The sequence below is a fragment of the Hibiscus syriacus genome, unplaced genomic scaffold (assembly GCF_006381635.1).
Source record: "Hibiscus syriacus cultivar Baekdansim isolate YM2019G1 unplaced genomic scaffold, ASM638163v2 tig00110403_pilon, whole genome shotgun sequence".
Lineage (NCBI taxonomy): Eukaryota > Viridiplantae > Streptophyta > Magnoliopsida > Malvales > Malvaceae > Hibiscus > Hibiscus syriacus.
In genome coordinates, this window is record NW_024062723.1 from 101,565 (window position 1) to 118,123 (window position 16,559).

General features: G+C 37.6%; 2 protein-coding genes across 3 annotated transcripts; both read right to left on the reverse strand.

Moving 5' to 3' along the window:
• Positions 1–1,327: 1,327 nt before the first annotated feature.
• Positions 1,328–5,311, reverse strand: LOC120123730. 2 transcript variants are annotated; one of them, XM_039142546.1, is made up of 7 exons: positions 4,594–5,311; positions 3,823–4,062; positions 2,999–3,088; positions 2,685–2,834; positions 2,418–2,542; positions 1,928–2,057; positions 1,328–1,727 (listed from the first exon to the last, which is right to left on the reverse strand). In XM_039142546.1, the coding sequence occupies exons 1-7, from the start codon at positions 5,143–5,145 to the stop codon at positions 1,602–1,604; spliced, it is 1,413 nt and encodes a 470-aa protein (XP_038998477.1). In that variant the 5' UTR covers positions 5,146–5,311; the 3' UTR covers positions 1,328–1,601. The 2 variants fall into 2 exon arrangements, with proteins under 2 accessions (XP_038998477.1, XP_038998478.1); XM_039142547.1 differs by having other exon boundaries at positions 3,823–4,059; positions 4,594–5,310.
• A 3,793-nt stretch (positions 5,312–9,104) lies between these two features.
• LOC120123882 (receptor-like protein 9DC1) lies at positions 9,105–16,410 on the reverse strand. Its single transcript, XM_039142684.1, has 2 exons — positions 15,448–16,410; positions 9,105–9,677 (listed from the first exon to the last, which is right to left on the reverse strand). The coding sequence occupies exons 1-2, from the start codon at positions 16,408–16,410 to the stop codon at positions 9,105–9,107; spliced, it is 1,536 nt and encodes a 511-aa protein (XP_038998615.1).
• Positions 16,411–16,559: the final 149 nt, after the last annotated feature.

The following is a 16,559-nucleotide window of genomic DNA, read 5'->3' on the forward strand; positions in this document are numbered from 1 at the left end:
ATGAAACATTGAGATGCAACCGATGATTTCACGGGATAAAACGGGGACCGATAGCCATGTTGGACTTCATATCATCCTTTGAAATGGTGCTGGTAGGATCTCCCACACCAGCTGAAGACAGTAACGGAACGAATGCTGTCGGACTTGGTTTCGTGTAATCGAAATTCAGGGTTTGTGTTTTTTGGATGATAGGCTTCACCAGCAGGCATTGTATGATGAAACCCCCAAAAAGAAACCCTGCCACCAGCAATCCAACAAGCATGAAACAAACATAGGATGCCCTTAACAATGCAACCCCAAACCTTAATGCCAAATTCCCTATTGAGTTCTTAGCTTTGGCTTTAACGGATTTGCTAGTTACATCCAACATTCTCAACAGTTTTCTCATCAAATAGCCTTTGATTTGCCTCAAAGCTTGTAATGGAAACATCAAAGAGATAAAAACAAAGTAAGAAAACCATATTGGAAATGCGAAAAAGGTAACTAGAAGATTAAATTGAAACCCCACAAGTTTGATCATAAGAACTGGAAGAAAAGTAATAAAGTTCATAAGGAATTCAGCAGTGACAGATTCATGTTTCCATGAATCAATGCAATTGGTTTTCTCATTTTTTGCATGGGAACTATACCCTAGAGAAGAATTAAGGCCATTGGAAAAAAGGATTCATTTTCCTAAATTTTGCATCTTTCAACACCATATCAGCTCCATCCATCCATCAAAAACCTGATTAAACAACATTTTAGCACATCAGATAAACTCTGAGAGTTTGCATTATTTCTGATATTGGATAAACTCTGTTCATCCATGGCTATAATTTGGAAAAAGGTTTCATTAAGGGACTTGGAGGGACTATGAAACAACTGTATTGTTGAATTTTATAACAAGGGAATGATGATGACAAGCCTACAACTTTATTTCCTTGGGATGCCAAAAGCTTGGAAAGGTTCAATTCGTTTCTGATTGCTTCATCAGTGATCAAATATTGTAAGTGAAAAGGGTGAGGATAAACTGCAGAGTGACACATTTCAAAGCCTTTTTATTGCAATATTTGTTTGATATACCGTGCTGCTGTCAAGCTTAACCATGGAGATGGTGAACCAATCATGTATGCAAATTGCAAGCTCGCTAGGCGATCGGCCTGGCTATGCTCTGCCACACTTACTGACCGTGCAGTACCATATGTATCATTTTATTTCGATATGTCGAGAACATGTAGTTTAATGTCTAATTGTTCCAATTTCACCAGATGTTCATACTAAATCATATGCAATATGATTTGTAGATAACAAACAACCATTATATGTTTTTCATTTCAGGAACAGGAAGCAAATCAAGCAACCATATTACATTATTTTGTTCAGGTATATGGTACATCTATCTATAACAAATGAAAGGCTAAAACAGAAGCATAAACCAAAATTTTTTTGACCTGGTAATCTGCCAAAAACCATCCAGAAAAGACCATGAATCTCCAAAGTTGGATCAGAGCTTTGACATAGTTAACACAATTAGCATTTCAATATTCACATGTTGTATCATTTATTTTAGGTGCACTGGGGCTCTATATACACTTCAACGGCATGCTTTGGATGTCAAACAATCAGAACTCGATGACGTTGTTTATCTGAACAGAAAATGATGAGCGGCCGACATTGGAAAGTGGTGTGTCAACTGTTACTACTATCCCCGACTTCCCGACATTTCCATTCCACTTAGAGCGTCCAAACTGCATGATTGGTAGACAGAATGACAATGTAAGTGCAACGAATTGGAAGTGCACCACCATCAAGAACACTTGAGAAAAAAATTAAAAGAATCCAATTCTAGTCGAGTAGCACCGATATCACAGTTTCACAATTTTGCAAATCCAACAGACTCAATATATGAATTGAGCTTTAAAGAAGATTTTACAATAGGATAACTTACTGATATTGATGCAAACGCAGAAGGATGTGCCGTCAGAGCACAACCACAAATCAGATTGAGATCCTCCTTCACCGTGTGCATAACTTCGGTCCGCAACCCCGGATTACTTCCACCAAATGTTGGAAACAAACTGATCACAAATGTAGAGACTGAAGTTACACCATGCAGCCGGCAAAACCTCGCATCATTTTGCTTTTCTCGGACAATTCAAGAAATAACTTGCAGATAATTTTATTTTCTAAAGGAAAAAAGGAAAAGAATCCGAGTATTTTTAAGTAATTATTCGAGATTAAATACCTCCCACAAATATTGAACTTTTAGCTTATGATCCTTAAATCATGTTAAAAACTTAAAGTGTACATTCATGTGAACATGCGAATTGAGCTCAATCTCCATTATGCAAGTATGAGGTCTAATGAAGCGTTTCAGAGGAAGTGTATGAAATGTAAGAAATATTCCTTAAAATGACTTCTAAGTAGTAGAATCTCACCTAAATTGAATGGATGGCCTCATCATGAGCCCCGATTGCTTCCAAGCCAAGGCTTGTGAAAGACCCAACGTAAATGATTTGTCTGGCAATTGCACCAACGGTGTGATACGAGTTCCCCACTTATTCTAACAAAATATTGAAACAATAAGTTCAGAACTCATAAAACATACCCAGAACAGAATAATAAATCCTAGAGAAGGGGTCTTTTAACAAATTCTTAATTGCTTCTTTGTTCCCTGTTATGCCGGTAAAATATCAGGAACTGACCTTGCAGGAGAAGCTATATCTCATTTCTCCTGGATATTGGCCTTGTGCCTGAAGAAGTCCCCCACAAAGGGGTAGGAATGCACTTGTTGTTAGCCCCTCGCCAGATACATATGTGAACTGTCCATTTGGAAATTGCAAATCTACAAATGACTGCGTAAAGAAGGAAGAGTTGAGTAAGCAGGGAGTGGTTATGTTAGAAAATCAACAATAGAATTGCAACAAAAATAGATAAAACATAGGTATTTTGGAAATTCAGTGTGTTCCACAAAAGCATAAACACTGTAGAAATGGATTCAAAATCACCATCAACTTACACAGGCTAAAGGCTTAAGACAGAGCATTGACATTAATAGCCATCTCCTATGCTTTGACCATATTGCTGGACAAAGAGAATGCATTCCATTCTGAAACAAAGAAATTATCAGCATAGAACGAAATACAGCAATTTGAGAAACATAAGTTCAGGTTTCAACATACGCATGGCCATGTAAAATGATTAAGTGCATCTTATCAGCAAGAATTAATGATGTATGAAGTCGCCTAAATGACCTGAACACTTAAAACTGGGAGGGGAAAAACAGAAATAAACAATAAGAATAGAATTTCATCATGGAACTTGACCTTAAAGTTTTGTCTTCCAACTTAAGCAAGGTCCTAGATCAGTTCAGACCAAAACATATTCGATTGTCCAGATTCCTAGGAATTTTATATCGACTTCCCTTAGCATCTTTATATTCTAGATGAGAACTATTCTCTTCTATTATAACCGTACGATAAGAGAGCCTTATAACATTTTGTAAAAGGCAACTACAAAAGCCATCCTGGCATCTCCACACCACAAACAACAATACACAAGAATAACGGAGAAAAGGGAGACAGTTGAAATAGTTTCATCTTATTTTATTGATTCAATATAAATTCTAAACATAAGACTAAATACCAAATGATGTATCCTTGGACAACAATCCACATAAACTTAATAGTATTACCACATCGAACATAACTCTCAAAAGTTATGTTCCATAAGGCCATCAGAATTAAGTTTCATAGAACATAAATGCAAATTTCTTGGTACTCTTATTTCCTATATGCAGATCCTACAGCTACCAACAATTATTCCATGAAATTATTGCCATACCTTCCTATCATAGCCATACCAAAGCAAATGTTGCTTTGATAGATGAACTGGTAAAAGAAGTGTTGTGTCCCTAACGAAGAGTACTGGTCCAAGCTGAAGAAGAAACAAAGAGTTGTCACTCCCTGATGTGGAACTTCCATTCGATGCCTCTACTCTCCATAGGTCTCCCCTTGCAACCAAAGAACTTTCTAAATTTCGTGTTCTACTCTCATATGTCGAGGTAATATTTATCATCCCCTGCTGCCAACAAAAGATTAACCATAGCGAAATGAGTTAGTCATTAACAGTGTAACGATATAGCTAGCCCAAAAAAAAATTACATTCAAGTCAAAAGGAAGACAAAACTAACAAACAGCTAACCTGGTACTATCCCATCATTTCAATTCATATGCAGGGGGAAATATTCATCATTTACCATAGCTAACATTACATCAAACAGACGTCTTTATAAAGTATTTAACGCTAGCTTAGAACTTGAAAAAGAACTATCACAGATGTCTTTATAAGTAATGGTGTGTCCAAAACTAAAAATAGATGTCTACTATACATCACAGGCAATGGTGCAATGCTATCTAAATACTAATCAACTATCGGTTCTAAACCTTTTGATTGCAAAGAAAAATGCCCAAAAACACATTAGCCTATGCATCAATTAGACAATTTCCCTTTTCCAACTGAACATGGTAATTCTTCAAGTATTTAACATAAATCAAATACATAATTGAAGCCCCTAACCATCCTCAAAGATTCTCATTTTACTTGCTTGTTTACCTGAGGCCTCCCAAGTAATCCAGCAGACTTAGAATTAAACCCTGAAACCTCTTCATCCTCCAGTCCATCGGAACCGCTCTCCTTTTCGACGAACCCGAAATCCTTCAATCGATCTGAAAACCCCACCCAACCCTCCATATCATTGCCACCCACCTCAGCCTTCTGCCGTTTTAAAATCATATCACCTCTAACCGGCAAAACCGTCCTCTCCTCGGCGCGAAAGGGGATGGGCAAACTCCTGAAGAACTGCTGCACTAGCCCATTCAATCCGGCACTGAAATCAGCCCCGACTCGGCCGATCGTGTTCCCGATATCACCGATGTCGAAAATGGTTGACTTGTCGATGGGAAGGCCAAAATCCTTTTTGGCAAAGGATTGGGAGGCGAATTCGAGGTCGAAAAGCATGGGTTTTGGAGGGTTAGGCCATGAAAAGGAAGGTGGGTTCATGTGGGAATGGATTAAGCCAGTGAAACCTTGAGCCAGCCGATCGGCAAGGTTCTGTCCATGGCGTTGGACCTCTTCCCAGGCTTCAAATGACCTTTCTACTGACATGAAGTGGTCAATCTAAGTGAGAAAAATTAAAATTGGATTCTTCTGAGGACGCAACCAATGGATAAGAAATTAACCCAAAAGCTTAAAACGTTCAAAGTCAATAAAAACTGAAAAATTCAAGCTTGAAGCCTAAATATAATCGTGCCTTGAACTGTTCAGTCTCCCAACTTTCCAATGGGAAATTCAAGGATTCATACAATAATTAAACTTTTATATCAACCCAGCGGATTAAAATATACCTTAAAAAACAAATCCAGCTTCTGTAAAGCCGAAATTTCAAGGTAAAAGCTTTTTAAAAGAAAGTAGTAAGAACAAGAAGGATCAACAATTCAAAAGCTTGAATAAACAAATTTTCCAAAAGAAAACTCTAAATTTTGCATCTTTTGAGCTCCAAATAAGGAGGAAAGAAAGTGAAACAATGGATCTAAATTAGATCTGTTTTGAGAGAGAACAAAAGGGGGATTTTACAGAAATTTGAAACCGAAGACGGGATGTAGAGAATTCAGCAAAAACCAAAGCGAGGGAGTACAAAGAAGAGCAAGAGAACACCGAATAAGAGAAATAAACCAAAATATCTGCAACAAATTTAAGGCTTAATTTGAAGGTGGAGAGAAAAAACGTCTGAAAAGAAGGGCTGAAGATTATATTTTTGGTTTGCCTTTGGTTTTCTTACACGTTGATGGATACGTGTGGCTATTCCCTGTCGGGATGGAGCTTTGTTTTGCCGCTCAAGGTTAATTTTGCGCTGGGGGCCTACTCTGATGTCATCGTCCTTGTATCTGATCCCAAAATTATATTTGTTATAATCAGATTTGTGATTGGATCGGTTAGATGATCCATTTTTATTTATTTTTTACATAAAAATTTAGGTTACTGTTAGCTCCTCTGATCTAAAATTAGGATATATTTAAGATCTAATTGAGATCTAAATAAAAAATTATAGATTGTTCATCAAGAGTAACGGTAGTTGGATTCGAACTTAATCTTACAAATTTAAATTCTTGAATCTCAATCACTTGTACCAACATTCGTTGCATCCATATTTATTTAATTAATTTAAGGCAAAAATGTATCATAAGTTTATTAAAAAAAATTATCGTGTTCAACATATTATTGTTATCTCAATATGATCTTTTAATCCAGAAAACAAATCTAATGTGACCTTTTAATTAATATTCTTTTTTATCGTTGACCGTTATGGTACTGACATGGTAGTTTATACGATGTTGATGTGGCAGTCCATATGTCTTATTTGAGTTATAATTTAACTCATCTGTATGTTATATGTCACGTTATTAATCATCATGGACTGCCACAATAACACTGTGAACCATTCACGTCGATACAGTGAATAGTCACGTCAGTACCGTAACACTCAACGACGAAAAACGTTGGTCAAAGGGTCATATTAGATTTATTTTTTGAGTTGAAGAGTCATATTAAAAAAAATACAAATACCACATTAATTTTTTTAAAAAAATACAAGAACCTCTTCTGCCTTTTTGCTTTACTTTAGTTATTGATTAAAATTTCTATATTGCTTTAATGTTTAAATCAATCAAATTATTATATTTCATTCAATATTGATGGATTAAGGAATATATTAATATTGTGTTTTGAGAATAAGATTTCTTTACAGGAGTGTAAATGAACAAAACTTTTAATGAATCATTCATATTTTTATTATATAATGTTGTTTATCAAGTTAAATTATTGAGTATGAATAATTTTTTTATGTTCATTTAATAAACGAACTAATATGAATAATGATGTGTTCAATTTATTTATGTTCACGAACAAACTCTTTTGAAAAGCTCGTTTATAAGCTCATATACTATGTTCTCTTTTTTATTTTTACGTTTTAAATTTTGGTGAAGGTGTAGACTAAATTAAACATAATATGAACTCTGAAGTTTAAACTATAAAATCTAAAGAGTTTAAGGACTAGTGACATAATTTTATCATTTTTCTGATCATACAAACAAATAGTAAACGTTGAATGAACATGTTGATGAGCATTATCTCGAGTTTTAGGCGAATCGAATACGAACATATTTAAAAATACGAACATAAAATTAAAATTTTAGGAAATTGAATATGAATATCTTGAACAAAGATATTTATTCTTGTCTGCACTTCAAATTTATCTCTACTATAAAAGTAGGGCTCACAATTTGTCAAACTTTTCCGGCTACCTTTTTTAACATCAAATGAAAAGTAACCCTACGTATGAACTTTGAATCATTCATTGAATCTAGATTAGGGTTCATTCAAGAAAGAAAGAAATCAACAGTTCAAGATCCTCATCTCTGTGCTTTTTGTTTTTCTGAAAAAAAAGATAATGTAATCATGTTAGTAAATCTTTTGGTAAAATAGCATTTAGGTCATTGTTAGTTTATGTATTAGTCAAACAAGGTCTTTGTCCCTCTCGATTTTTAGATTTAATACTTAATAGATTTACCCTAATCATATCAAAATTGATGTATTCAAACAAAAATAATGAGTGATTATTTCTATCATGTAATTCATGGAGCCTATAAAGCATGCCTTGTTTTCCCTAGAAAATTATTAAGTATGAAATAGTGGAAGTAAATGTCAATAGTATTGTTATATAGACTTCATCTGATCTTATGGCTGCCTAATTTGAATCCTTTTTCCTCTATAAATTCTGAAAAACTGCTGTTAAATCTGTCAAGTGTTATATTTTGGAAGATTTGTCCATGGAGTCTAGCTTTCCAGCGGCATTTTCTTCTTTGCTTGATGAACTCCCGAAAGAAACATGGTGCGGTTCAGATCTTTACGACTGTGAAGGCTTCTGGTATCCAAGTTCTTACCTTCATGTTGCCATGGCTGCCAGGAAGAACTTCCAAGCAAACGATTGTGATGTATTTTTAACCTCTTCTAGGAAGAGCTTCCAATCATGAACCCCATCGGTCGCACAAATGATGATAGCCACTCCAAGACTCTTCCGAACACATGTCCCTTACCCTATGTTACCCGAATCTGCTTGAAACTCGGCTTGCAAGATCGTTTACATTACTCGAGACCCAAAGGACACGTTTGTATCATCAAAATTACATAAACATGGAAAACATCCTAAAGGAAACAAGATAAGAGACTGCAAATAAGAAACAAATTCTTAAAGCATCTGTCTTCACAAATTCCATCTTCCTCAACGATATTTCTTGAATCTCCTCAAAATTCTGTTGCCTGCTCCTTGAATCATCCCAACAAGCCATTTTGGTTTTCGAATTGTCATCATGATATATCCTGCAGAAAATCTGAATGCCAATCCACAGCCATAACCCATCATCACAAATTTCCAATCCAATCTGAACGCAGAATCATCATCATGTTGATAAAATCCTGGTGCTGGTGATTCATTGTGGCCACAACCTTTCGAAACTGGAAACCCACATAATCCTGAATTGCCAATGTAGGAATCGTTGAACAAGGTATTGAATTGATTTCCCTGAGGAATGAGTCCAACTAGATAATTCTTTGACAGGTTCAAGACTTCAAGAAAAAGAAAACGAGTCAACTCCGAAGGAATCTCCCCAACAAACTCATTGCAAGAGAGATCTAATGACTCAAGTGCTGCCAAATACCGAAAGAGGAAGGAATATGACCAGTAAAGTGGTTATGGGAAAAGTTGAGCACTTGGAGAGAAATAAGGTTTGCAACTGTTGCAGGAATTGTCCCTTCGAATCTGTTGCTGGACATATCAAGTGTTGCAAAAATAGTGAGAATTCTCGCAAGCTCGATGTCCACACCTTTCATTGAGACAACCATGAAATCTTTGTAATATTCACCTTCCATTTATCCCATTTGAGCATCGGCTAAACTCATAATACCTTGAAAACTTTTAAAGTATGTTGTTGGCAGAAAACCAGAGAACTCATTATGGGAGATGTCTATGATTCGCAAGGTCAAGAAGTATGATCCATTTTCCAAATGGATTATTTGATCATGGAAATAGTTGGCTCGCAAGACAAGAACTTGTAGCCGAGGGAGAGTTTCCAACCAGTGGGAAATGTGTCATTTATCTTGTTATTTCCAAGATTCAACACTTCCAAATCATGACAATTAGCCAAGGACTTAAGTAGTGGCCCATCAAAATCATTGTTGTTGAGGTTGAGTGTTTGTAACTTCTTGTTTCCCTCAACACAAAAATCAGGGATACTTCCATGTAGATGATTCATCTGCAAATCTAGAACAGAAATATTTCTCAAGCCCAGACATCTCGGAATAGCCCCACTCAAGTTGTTATGGGACAAATCGAGAACCACAGCCTTCTCCGAATGGTTCAAATTGCATATGGAGGAAGGGATTTTGCCAGTCAATCTGTTCTTTGAGATTAAGAAAACAGATGCAGAAGGAGGTGGTGGTAGAAGTGGCCCTTCTAGCAGGTTGGATCCAAGCTTTAGAACTTTTATTCTCTTCCATGAAGAATATTCTACAACTGTTAGCAAGTTATCAGAAAGATCAGCATACTGCAGGTTGCTTCCCCAGTTCCCCCCTTCTCTGGTAATCTGTGTTGGAAATAAAACGCTCACACAAGCAACTTTTATTGAAGCTCAAAGAAATATTACAAGAACACTCTCACTCAAAAACAAGAACTACAACTCACTCTTATAAGACTTTGCTTCTTCACTCACTTAGAAGCTATTGATTTTTCTTGATGCTTAAAACTAAAATGGGAAGGGGTATTTATACTACTCAAGAACAATCCTACACCACACAAATAAACTAATTTAAACCATTACAAATTCAACAAATATCTAACTCTCACCTAACTAAATTGATGTAAGCAATGACATCATTAATTAAATGATGTAAGCAATGACATCATTAATTAAATGATGTAAGCAATGACATCTTTAATTAAATGATGTAAGTAATGACATCAATTTAGTTTGGGTTTGGGTTTAGGCTCTCATAATGGATCAAGTTTATGATCCAACACCCTCCCTTAAACTTGATCTCGTGACCCCTAGTAGGTTCCTTAATCTTAAGAAGTCTTCGTTGGTCAGTGGCTTGGTAAAAATATCAGCAACTTGATCTTGTGACTTCACATATTCAACTTCCACATCTTTTCTTGCAACACACTCCCTTATATAGTGGTAGCGAATATCAATGTGCTTGCTTCGATCATGGAATACTGGATTCTTCGCTAAGGCAATGGCTGACTTGTTGTCGACACAAACCTTGGTAGGCTCTTCTTGTATCAAACCAATCTCCTTCAATAGATTTCTAAGCCAAATTGCATGACAAACACATGAGGTAGCAGCAACATATTCCGCTTCACAAGTGGACAATGTGACAATCGGTTGTTTCTTTGACATCCATGTGAATGCAATATCTCCCATGAAAAATACGAATCCAGTAGTGCTCCTTCGATTATCTATGTCTCCACCCCAATCACTGTCGCTATATCCAACAAGCTTGTAATCATTAGAAACTGAATAGAACAAGCCAAAGTCAATTGTACCTTTCAGATAGCGAAGAATTCTCTTTGCAGCTTTAAAATGGGTGGTTGTTGGGGATTCCATGTAGCGACTAACCAATCCAACTGCGTGAAGAATATCGGGTCTCGTGCAAGTTAGATAGCGTAGACTTCCTACCAAACTTTTGAAGAATGTTGGATCTACACTTTCGCCTTCTTCATGTTTGGTCATCTTGATCCCGTATTCTGCCGGTGTGCTTATTGGATTACAGTTCTCCATCTTGAACTTCTTCAGTATCTCCTTTGCATAGCTTTCCTGTGAAATGAAAATTCCATCATTTTGTTGCTTAACTTCAATGCCAAGGTAGTACGCCATGAGCCCCATGTCTGTCATCTCGAATTCTTTCATCATCACATCCTTGAATTCATTAAACATGCTTGGGTTGCTTCCAGTGAAGATCAAATCGTCCACGTAGAGGCACACGATCAAAATATCTTCATCTTTGATCTTGATATATAGAGCATGCTCGTAGGGACATTTGTTGAAGCCATTCTCTTGGAAGTACTTGTCGATTCGGCTATTCCATGCCCTTGGTGCTTGTTTTAGCCCGTAAAGAGCCTTCTTCAACTTCAACACCTTGTCTTCATGCCCTTTGACTTCATAGCCTGATGGTTGCTGAATGTAAAGTTCCTCTTCAAGAACTCCATTTAGGAAGGCGGACTTTACATCCATCTGTTGTATCTTCCACTTGTTTTGAGCTGCCAAAGAAATGATTAGTCTGATAGTCTCCAATCGAGCAACAGGAGAAAATACCTCATCATAGTCAATTCCAGCCTTTTGACTATAGCCTTTAGCAACTAGCCTCGCCTTGTGCCTTTCAATCTCTCCTTTGGCGTTTTGCTTTGTTTTGTACACCCATTTGACACCTATCGCCTTATGTCCCTTGGGAAGTGAGGTAAGTTCCCATGTGTCATTCTTCTCGATGGCCTTGATTTCTTCGTCCATCGCATCTCTCCATTTCTTTTCTTGTACCGCTTCTTGAAAGCTCACTGGTTCACAATCGGCAAACAGACAAAATAATGTAAGATTATCTTGTCGTTCAGTTACCTCATAGAGATCTCTAAGGCTTCTTGTGCGTTGCACAACTCTTTCACTTTGACTCCCACTTGACGATGATGAAGGTGATGAGTCTCCTTGAGTGGTTGATGTTGGTGAAGTGGGTGGAGTTGCAAGCTCTTGTTGAGATTCATCTAGTTGCTCCCTCATTGTCTGCTCATCTTCTTCAAACTGAGGAAAGAAATTGAAGTCATCTGTATGAGAGTTAAAATCCCATTCTCCTTCTTCGTTGAAGACCACATCTCGACTAATCACAAACTTCTTATTGTCTGGATTGTACAACTTGTAACCCTTCGAATTAGCATCATAGCCGATGAAGATAAAACTCTCGCTTTTATCATCAAGCTTCGTTCTTCTCTCGTCTGGTACGTGAACATGGGCTATACTTCCAAAGGTTCTCAAGTGGGAAATGCCAGGCTTTCTTCCATTCCATGCCTCTTGCGGTGTCTTTCCCCATACACTTCTTGTTGGAGATCGATTTGACAAGTAGACTGCACACGATACTGCTTCCGCCCAAAATTCTTTGGGTAGTTTCTTGCTTTTGAGCATGCTTCGTGCCATGTCGAGGATTGTTCTATTCTTTCTTTCTGCCACACCATTTTGCTGGGGGGATCTAGGAACTGTCATTGGTCGACGAATTCCATTTGCTTCACAGAACTCTTGAAACTCCTTGGAAGTAAATTCTCCACCTCGATCGGATCTCATGGCTTTGATCTTTCTACCGCTTTCTCTCTCCACTGCTGCTTTGAACTTCTTAAAGACTTCAAAAACTTCTGACTTCTGTTTCAAGAAATATACCCAGGTTTTTCTTGAAAAATCATCAATGAAGAGAAGAAAATAGTTATTGTTACCGAGAGAGCTTGGCTTGATCGGTCCACACACATCGGTATGGATGAGCTCAAGTGGCTTCTTAGCTCTTGTCTCTGACTCCTTTGGAAAGCTTTTCCTGAATTGTTTCCCGACTAGACACCCTTCACAGAGTTGGTCAGGATGGTTGATGTGAGGTAGTCCTTTCACCATCTCCTTCTTAGATAATAGCTCTAGACCTCCAAAATTGAGATGCCCAAATCGAAGATGCCAAAGCCATGATGCATCTTTGTAGCAAGCTTTCAGGCACTTTGCAACATCATTTTGTATGTTGATCAAGAACATTCTATTCTTTGACATCGGCACTTTAGCAATGAAGTTATTCTTATCATCTTTTATAGAAAGATTATAATTATTCATATGAATATCATAACCTTTCTCTACCAGTTGCCCTAAACTTAAAATGTTACTTTTCATATTGGGCACATAGTAGACATTTGAAATAAATTGATGTCTCCCATCTTTCAAACGGATAAGAATATTACCTCTCCCTTTCACTGCTATTGTGGAATCATCTCCAAACGAAACATTTCCACTTACTAACTCGTCTAGCTCCACAAACATGTCTTTCCTTCCACACATGTGATTGCTTGCACCACTGTCAAGATACCAGGAATTTGCTTGGCCACCATCAGTTTCCTTTCGTGCTAGAAGAAGAGTTTCTTTGCCATCTGTCTTTTCCTCCACGTAATTAGCCTTCTCCTCAATTTTGTTGTTGGGAGCTCTACATTCTGAAGCATAATGCCCAAATTTTTGACAATTATAACATCGAATTTGAGATTTGTCATACTTTGAGTTTGGATTAATTCTTCCACGGCCTCGTGTTGAGCTTTCTCCTTTCTCATAGTTGTTGTTGGAATTGTTATTGTTGTAATTCCAGCCTCGTCCACGACCTCGACTTCCACCTCGTCCATGGCCTCTACCTCTGCCTTGGCCACGTTGGTTTCTATCATTGCGTTGGCTCTCATGCATATCCTTGAGTTGCAGCTTGAGGAGTTGCTCAGTAAACTCATGCTTCTTTTTATGCTTCTCTTCGTATGCTTGCAATGATCCTTGGAGCTGTTCGATCTTCATTTCTTCCAAGTCTTTAGTTTCTTCAATCGTCACGACGATGTGCTCAAATTTGGGATCCAACGAACGGAGTATCTTCTCTATTATCCTCACATCGTCTAACTTTTCACCATTTCTTTTTAATTGATTAGAAACAGCTACTACTCTTGAGAAATAATCTGAAATAGACTCAGATGCTTTCATGTTTAAGGATTCGAATTCACCTCTTAATGTTTGGAGACGAACCTTCTTCACTTGCTCGGATCCTTTGTAAGAGGTTTGCAGCTTCTCCCACGCTTCCTTGCTAGAGCTTGCACTTGAAATCTTTTCAAAACCATCATCATCTAATGCTTGATAGATTAGGTAGAGAGCCTTCTTGTCTCTCTTTCTTGAATCCTTCAAAGTTGTCTTTTGATCTGGTGTAAGAGTAGCAAAAACATCATCATCCGCAGGCTCATTATAGCCTTTCTCTATGATATCCCACACATCTTGTGATCCAAGAAGTGCCTTCATTTTGATACTCCAATTGTCGTAGTTGTTGTTGTTGAGTGTCGGAACTTGGAATGGTGCCATACCATTTGCCATATCTCTCAATATAATGAGATTTTGTAAAATCCGATTGCACGGATGAATCCGGAACGATGAAAAAAAAACTTTGGAGGGACTTGGACAACTCGGTCAAGAGCTCCAACTCGGCTGAATCGGCTCAACTCGGTGAGTCAACTCGATTTTCTGGCAGCAGTCTTCCGGCGGTGCGTGGCGGTGCGTCAGAACTCAGATTGAGAAAATTCTGGCGGCGTCGTATTCCTCTCGTCGAGACCTTCGATCTTTCCAACTCGCTCTGATACCACTTTGTTGGAAATAAAACGCTCACACAAGCAACTTTTATTGAAGCTCAAAGAAATATTACAAGAACACTCTCACTCAAAAACAAGAACTACAACTCACTCTTATAAGACTTTGCTTCTTCACTCACTTAGAAGCTATTGATTTTTCTTGATGCTTAAAACTAAAATGGGAAGGGGTATTTATACTACTCAAGAACAATCCTACACCACACAAATAAACTAATTTAAACCATTACAAATTCAACAAATATCTAACTCTCACCTAACTAAATTGATGTAAGCAATGACATCATTAATTAAATGATGTAAGCAATGACATCATTAATTAAATGATGTAAGCAATGACATCTTTAATTAAATGATGTAAGTAATGACATCAATTTAGTTTGGGTTTGGGTTTAGGCTCTCATAATGGATCAAGTTTATGATCCAACAATCTGGCCTTGAATGTTGTTGTTTGAAAGGTCTAAACTAATCAAACCCTCTTAAGTTGTCAAGAAATTTGAGAATCCAGTTGTATTACAAGAAGACAATAGTAAGGAAGAAAGATGGAGCAGGACAAGACTTAATGTTGTTATTGTTGTTCAGGGATAACGGCCTGTTGTGTGAAAGAACCAGTATTTGAAGCCATTTAAGCTTTACAAACATATCAGCCTCGATGGCACGGATTCTATTGTAAGAAAGGTCTAGAGAGGTCAAACCTTCTAGATTTCTTACAAAATTTAGAAATTCACTTGCGTTGCAAGAAGAAAGGTTTAATTTCCAAAGAAAAGGCAAGGAGTAATCGACGTTGCTTGCACTGGTCAATGACAGCAAACAGTTGTTCGAGAGATCGAGTTCCTCAAGCTTGCTGAGCTTTGATAATTTGTCAAATTCAAAATTGCCACTCAAGTTATTGAATGAAAGATCAATAATAGTAAGGTTGACAAGTTGGGAAAAAGAAGTAGGAATTGGGCCCCGTACAAATCAACAACCTCCAATGCACCAACCTTGTCAGATTGGTCAATAGTACCAGTAAGCTTGTTATTACTGAGCCAGAATACTTCTAATGATGGAAAAGAAAATAACCAGGAGAGTACCCTTTCACTGAGAAAGTTTTCATTAAGGCCTAGCCAATGAAGTCGCAAAATCCCACTTACTCGAGAAGGAAGGGAACCAATCAAATTGTTTCTTGAAAAATCCAGATATTCAACTTGTGTGAAGTTGAAAACTGGAATTGGCAAAAGACCACTAAGGTTGTTTTTGGAAAGATCTAAACGTTTGAGTTGTGCGAGGTTGGCAAGAGTTGCTGGAATTGGCCCTGTCAAATTGGTATAAGAAAGATCCAGTATCTCTAGAGATCTAAGATTACCAATTGAATCAGGTAATTCCTGCAAATGTGAAGATGAGAGTTCCAGTGACTTGAGGGGGCCACTCCAATTTGTCTTTGGGAGGTTGATTTCTAGTCCATGAAATTCAACATAAAAGAACTTCTCTAGGTATAGACAGTGGGAACCATTAAGAAATAACTTCATTGGGTATGGACACTGGAAACCATTAGGATAGAACATCTTTAGGTATGGACAATGGAAACCATTAAGATGGAACTTCTCTAGGTATGAAAACTGGAAAACATCTTCAGGGAATTTCCCTTGTAGTCTATTTCCCTCAGGGATAAGAGTTGTGATGTAAAAAGACATGTTAAGGAAAGAAGTAGGTTCAACCGAGGACATACTGACACCCGAGAGAAGAAGGTGCCTTAGTTGTGTCAAGTTTCCCACCACAGTTTCAAACACATGCCCCTCAAACATCAAACCATAATTATCAGATAGATCAAGGGATGATAGTTTAGAAAGGTATGAGATTTCAAGTGGGATTTTACCTGAAAAGGATGAACTAGAGATGTCGAGATGGGTCAAACCAGTCAACTGATCAAACTGGGATGCTACTGGGAACATATTGAAATCATTCCCACCGAGGTTAAGCTCCTGGAGATGGCGGAGAAGGTAGAAAGTGTTGTTAGAGGGGAAGGGCCGACAAGGCCGCTGCAACTGAGGTCAACGCCGATCACATTCCCAGTTTTGGCATCACACGTAACCTCATCCCA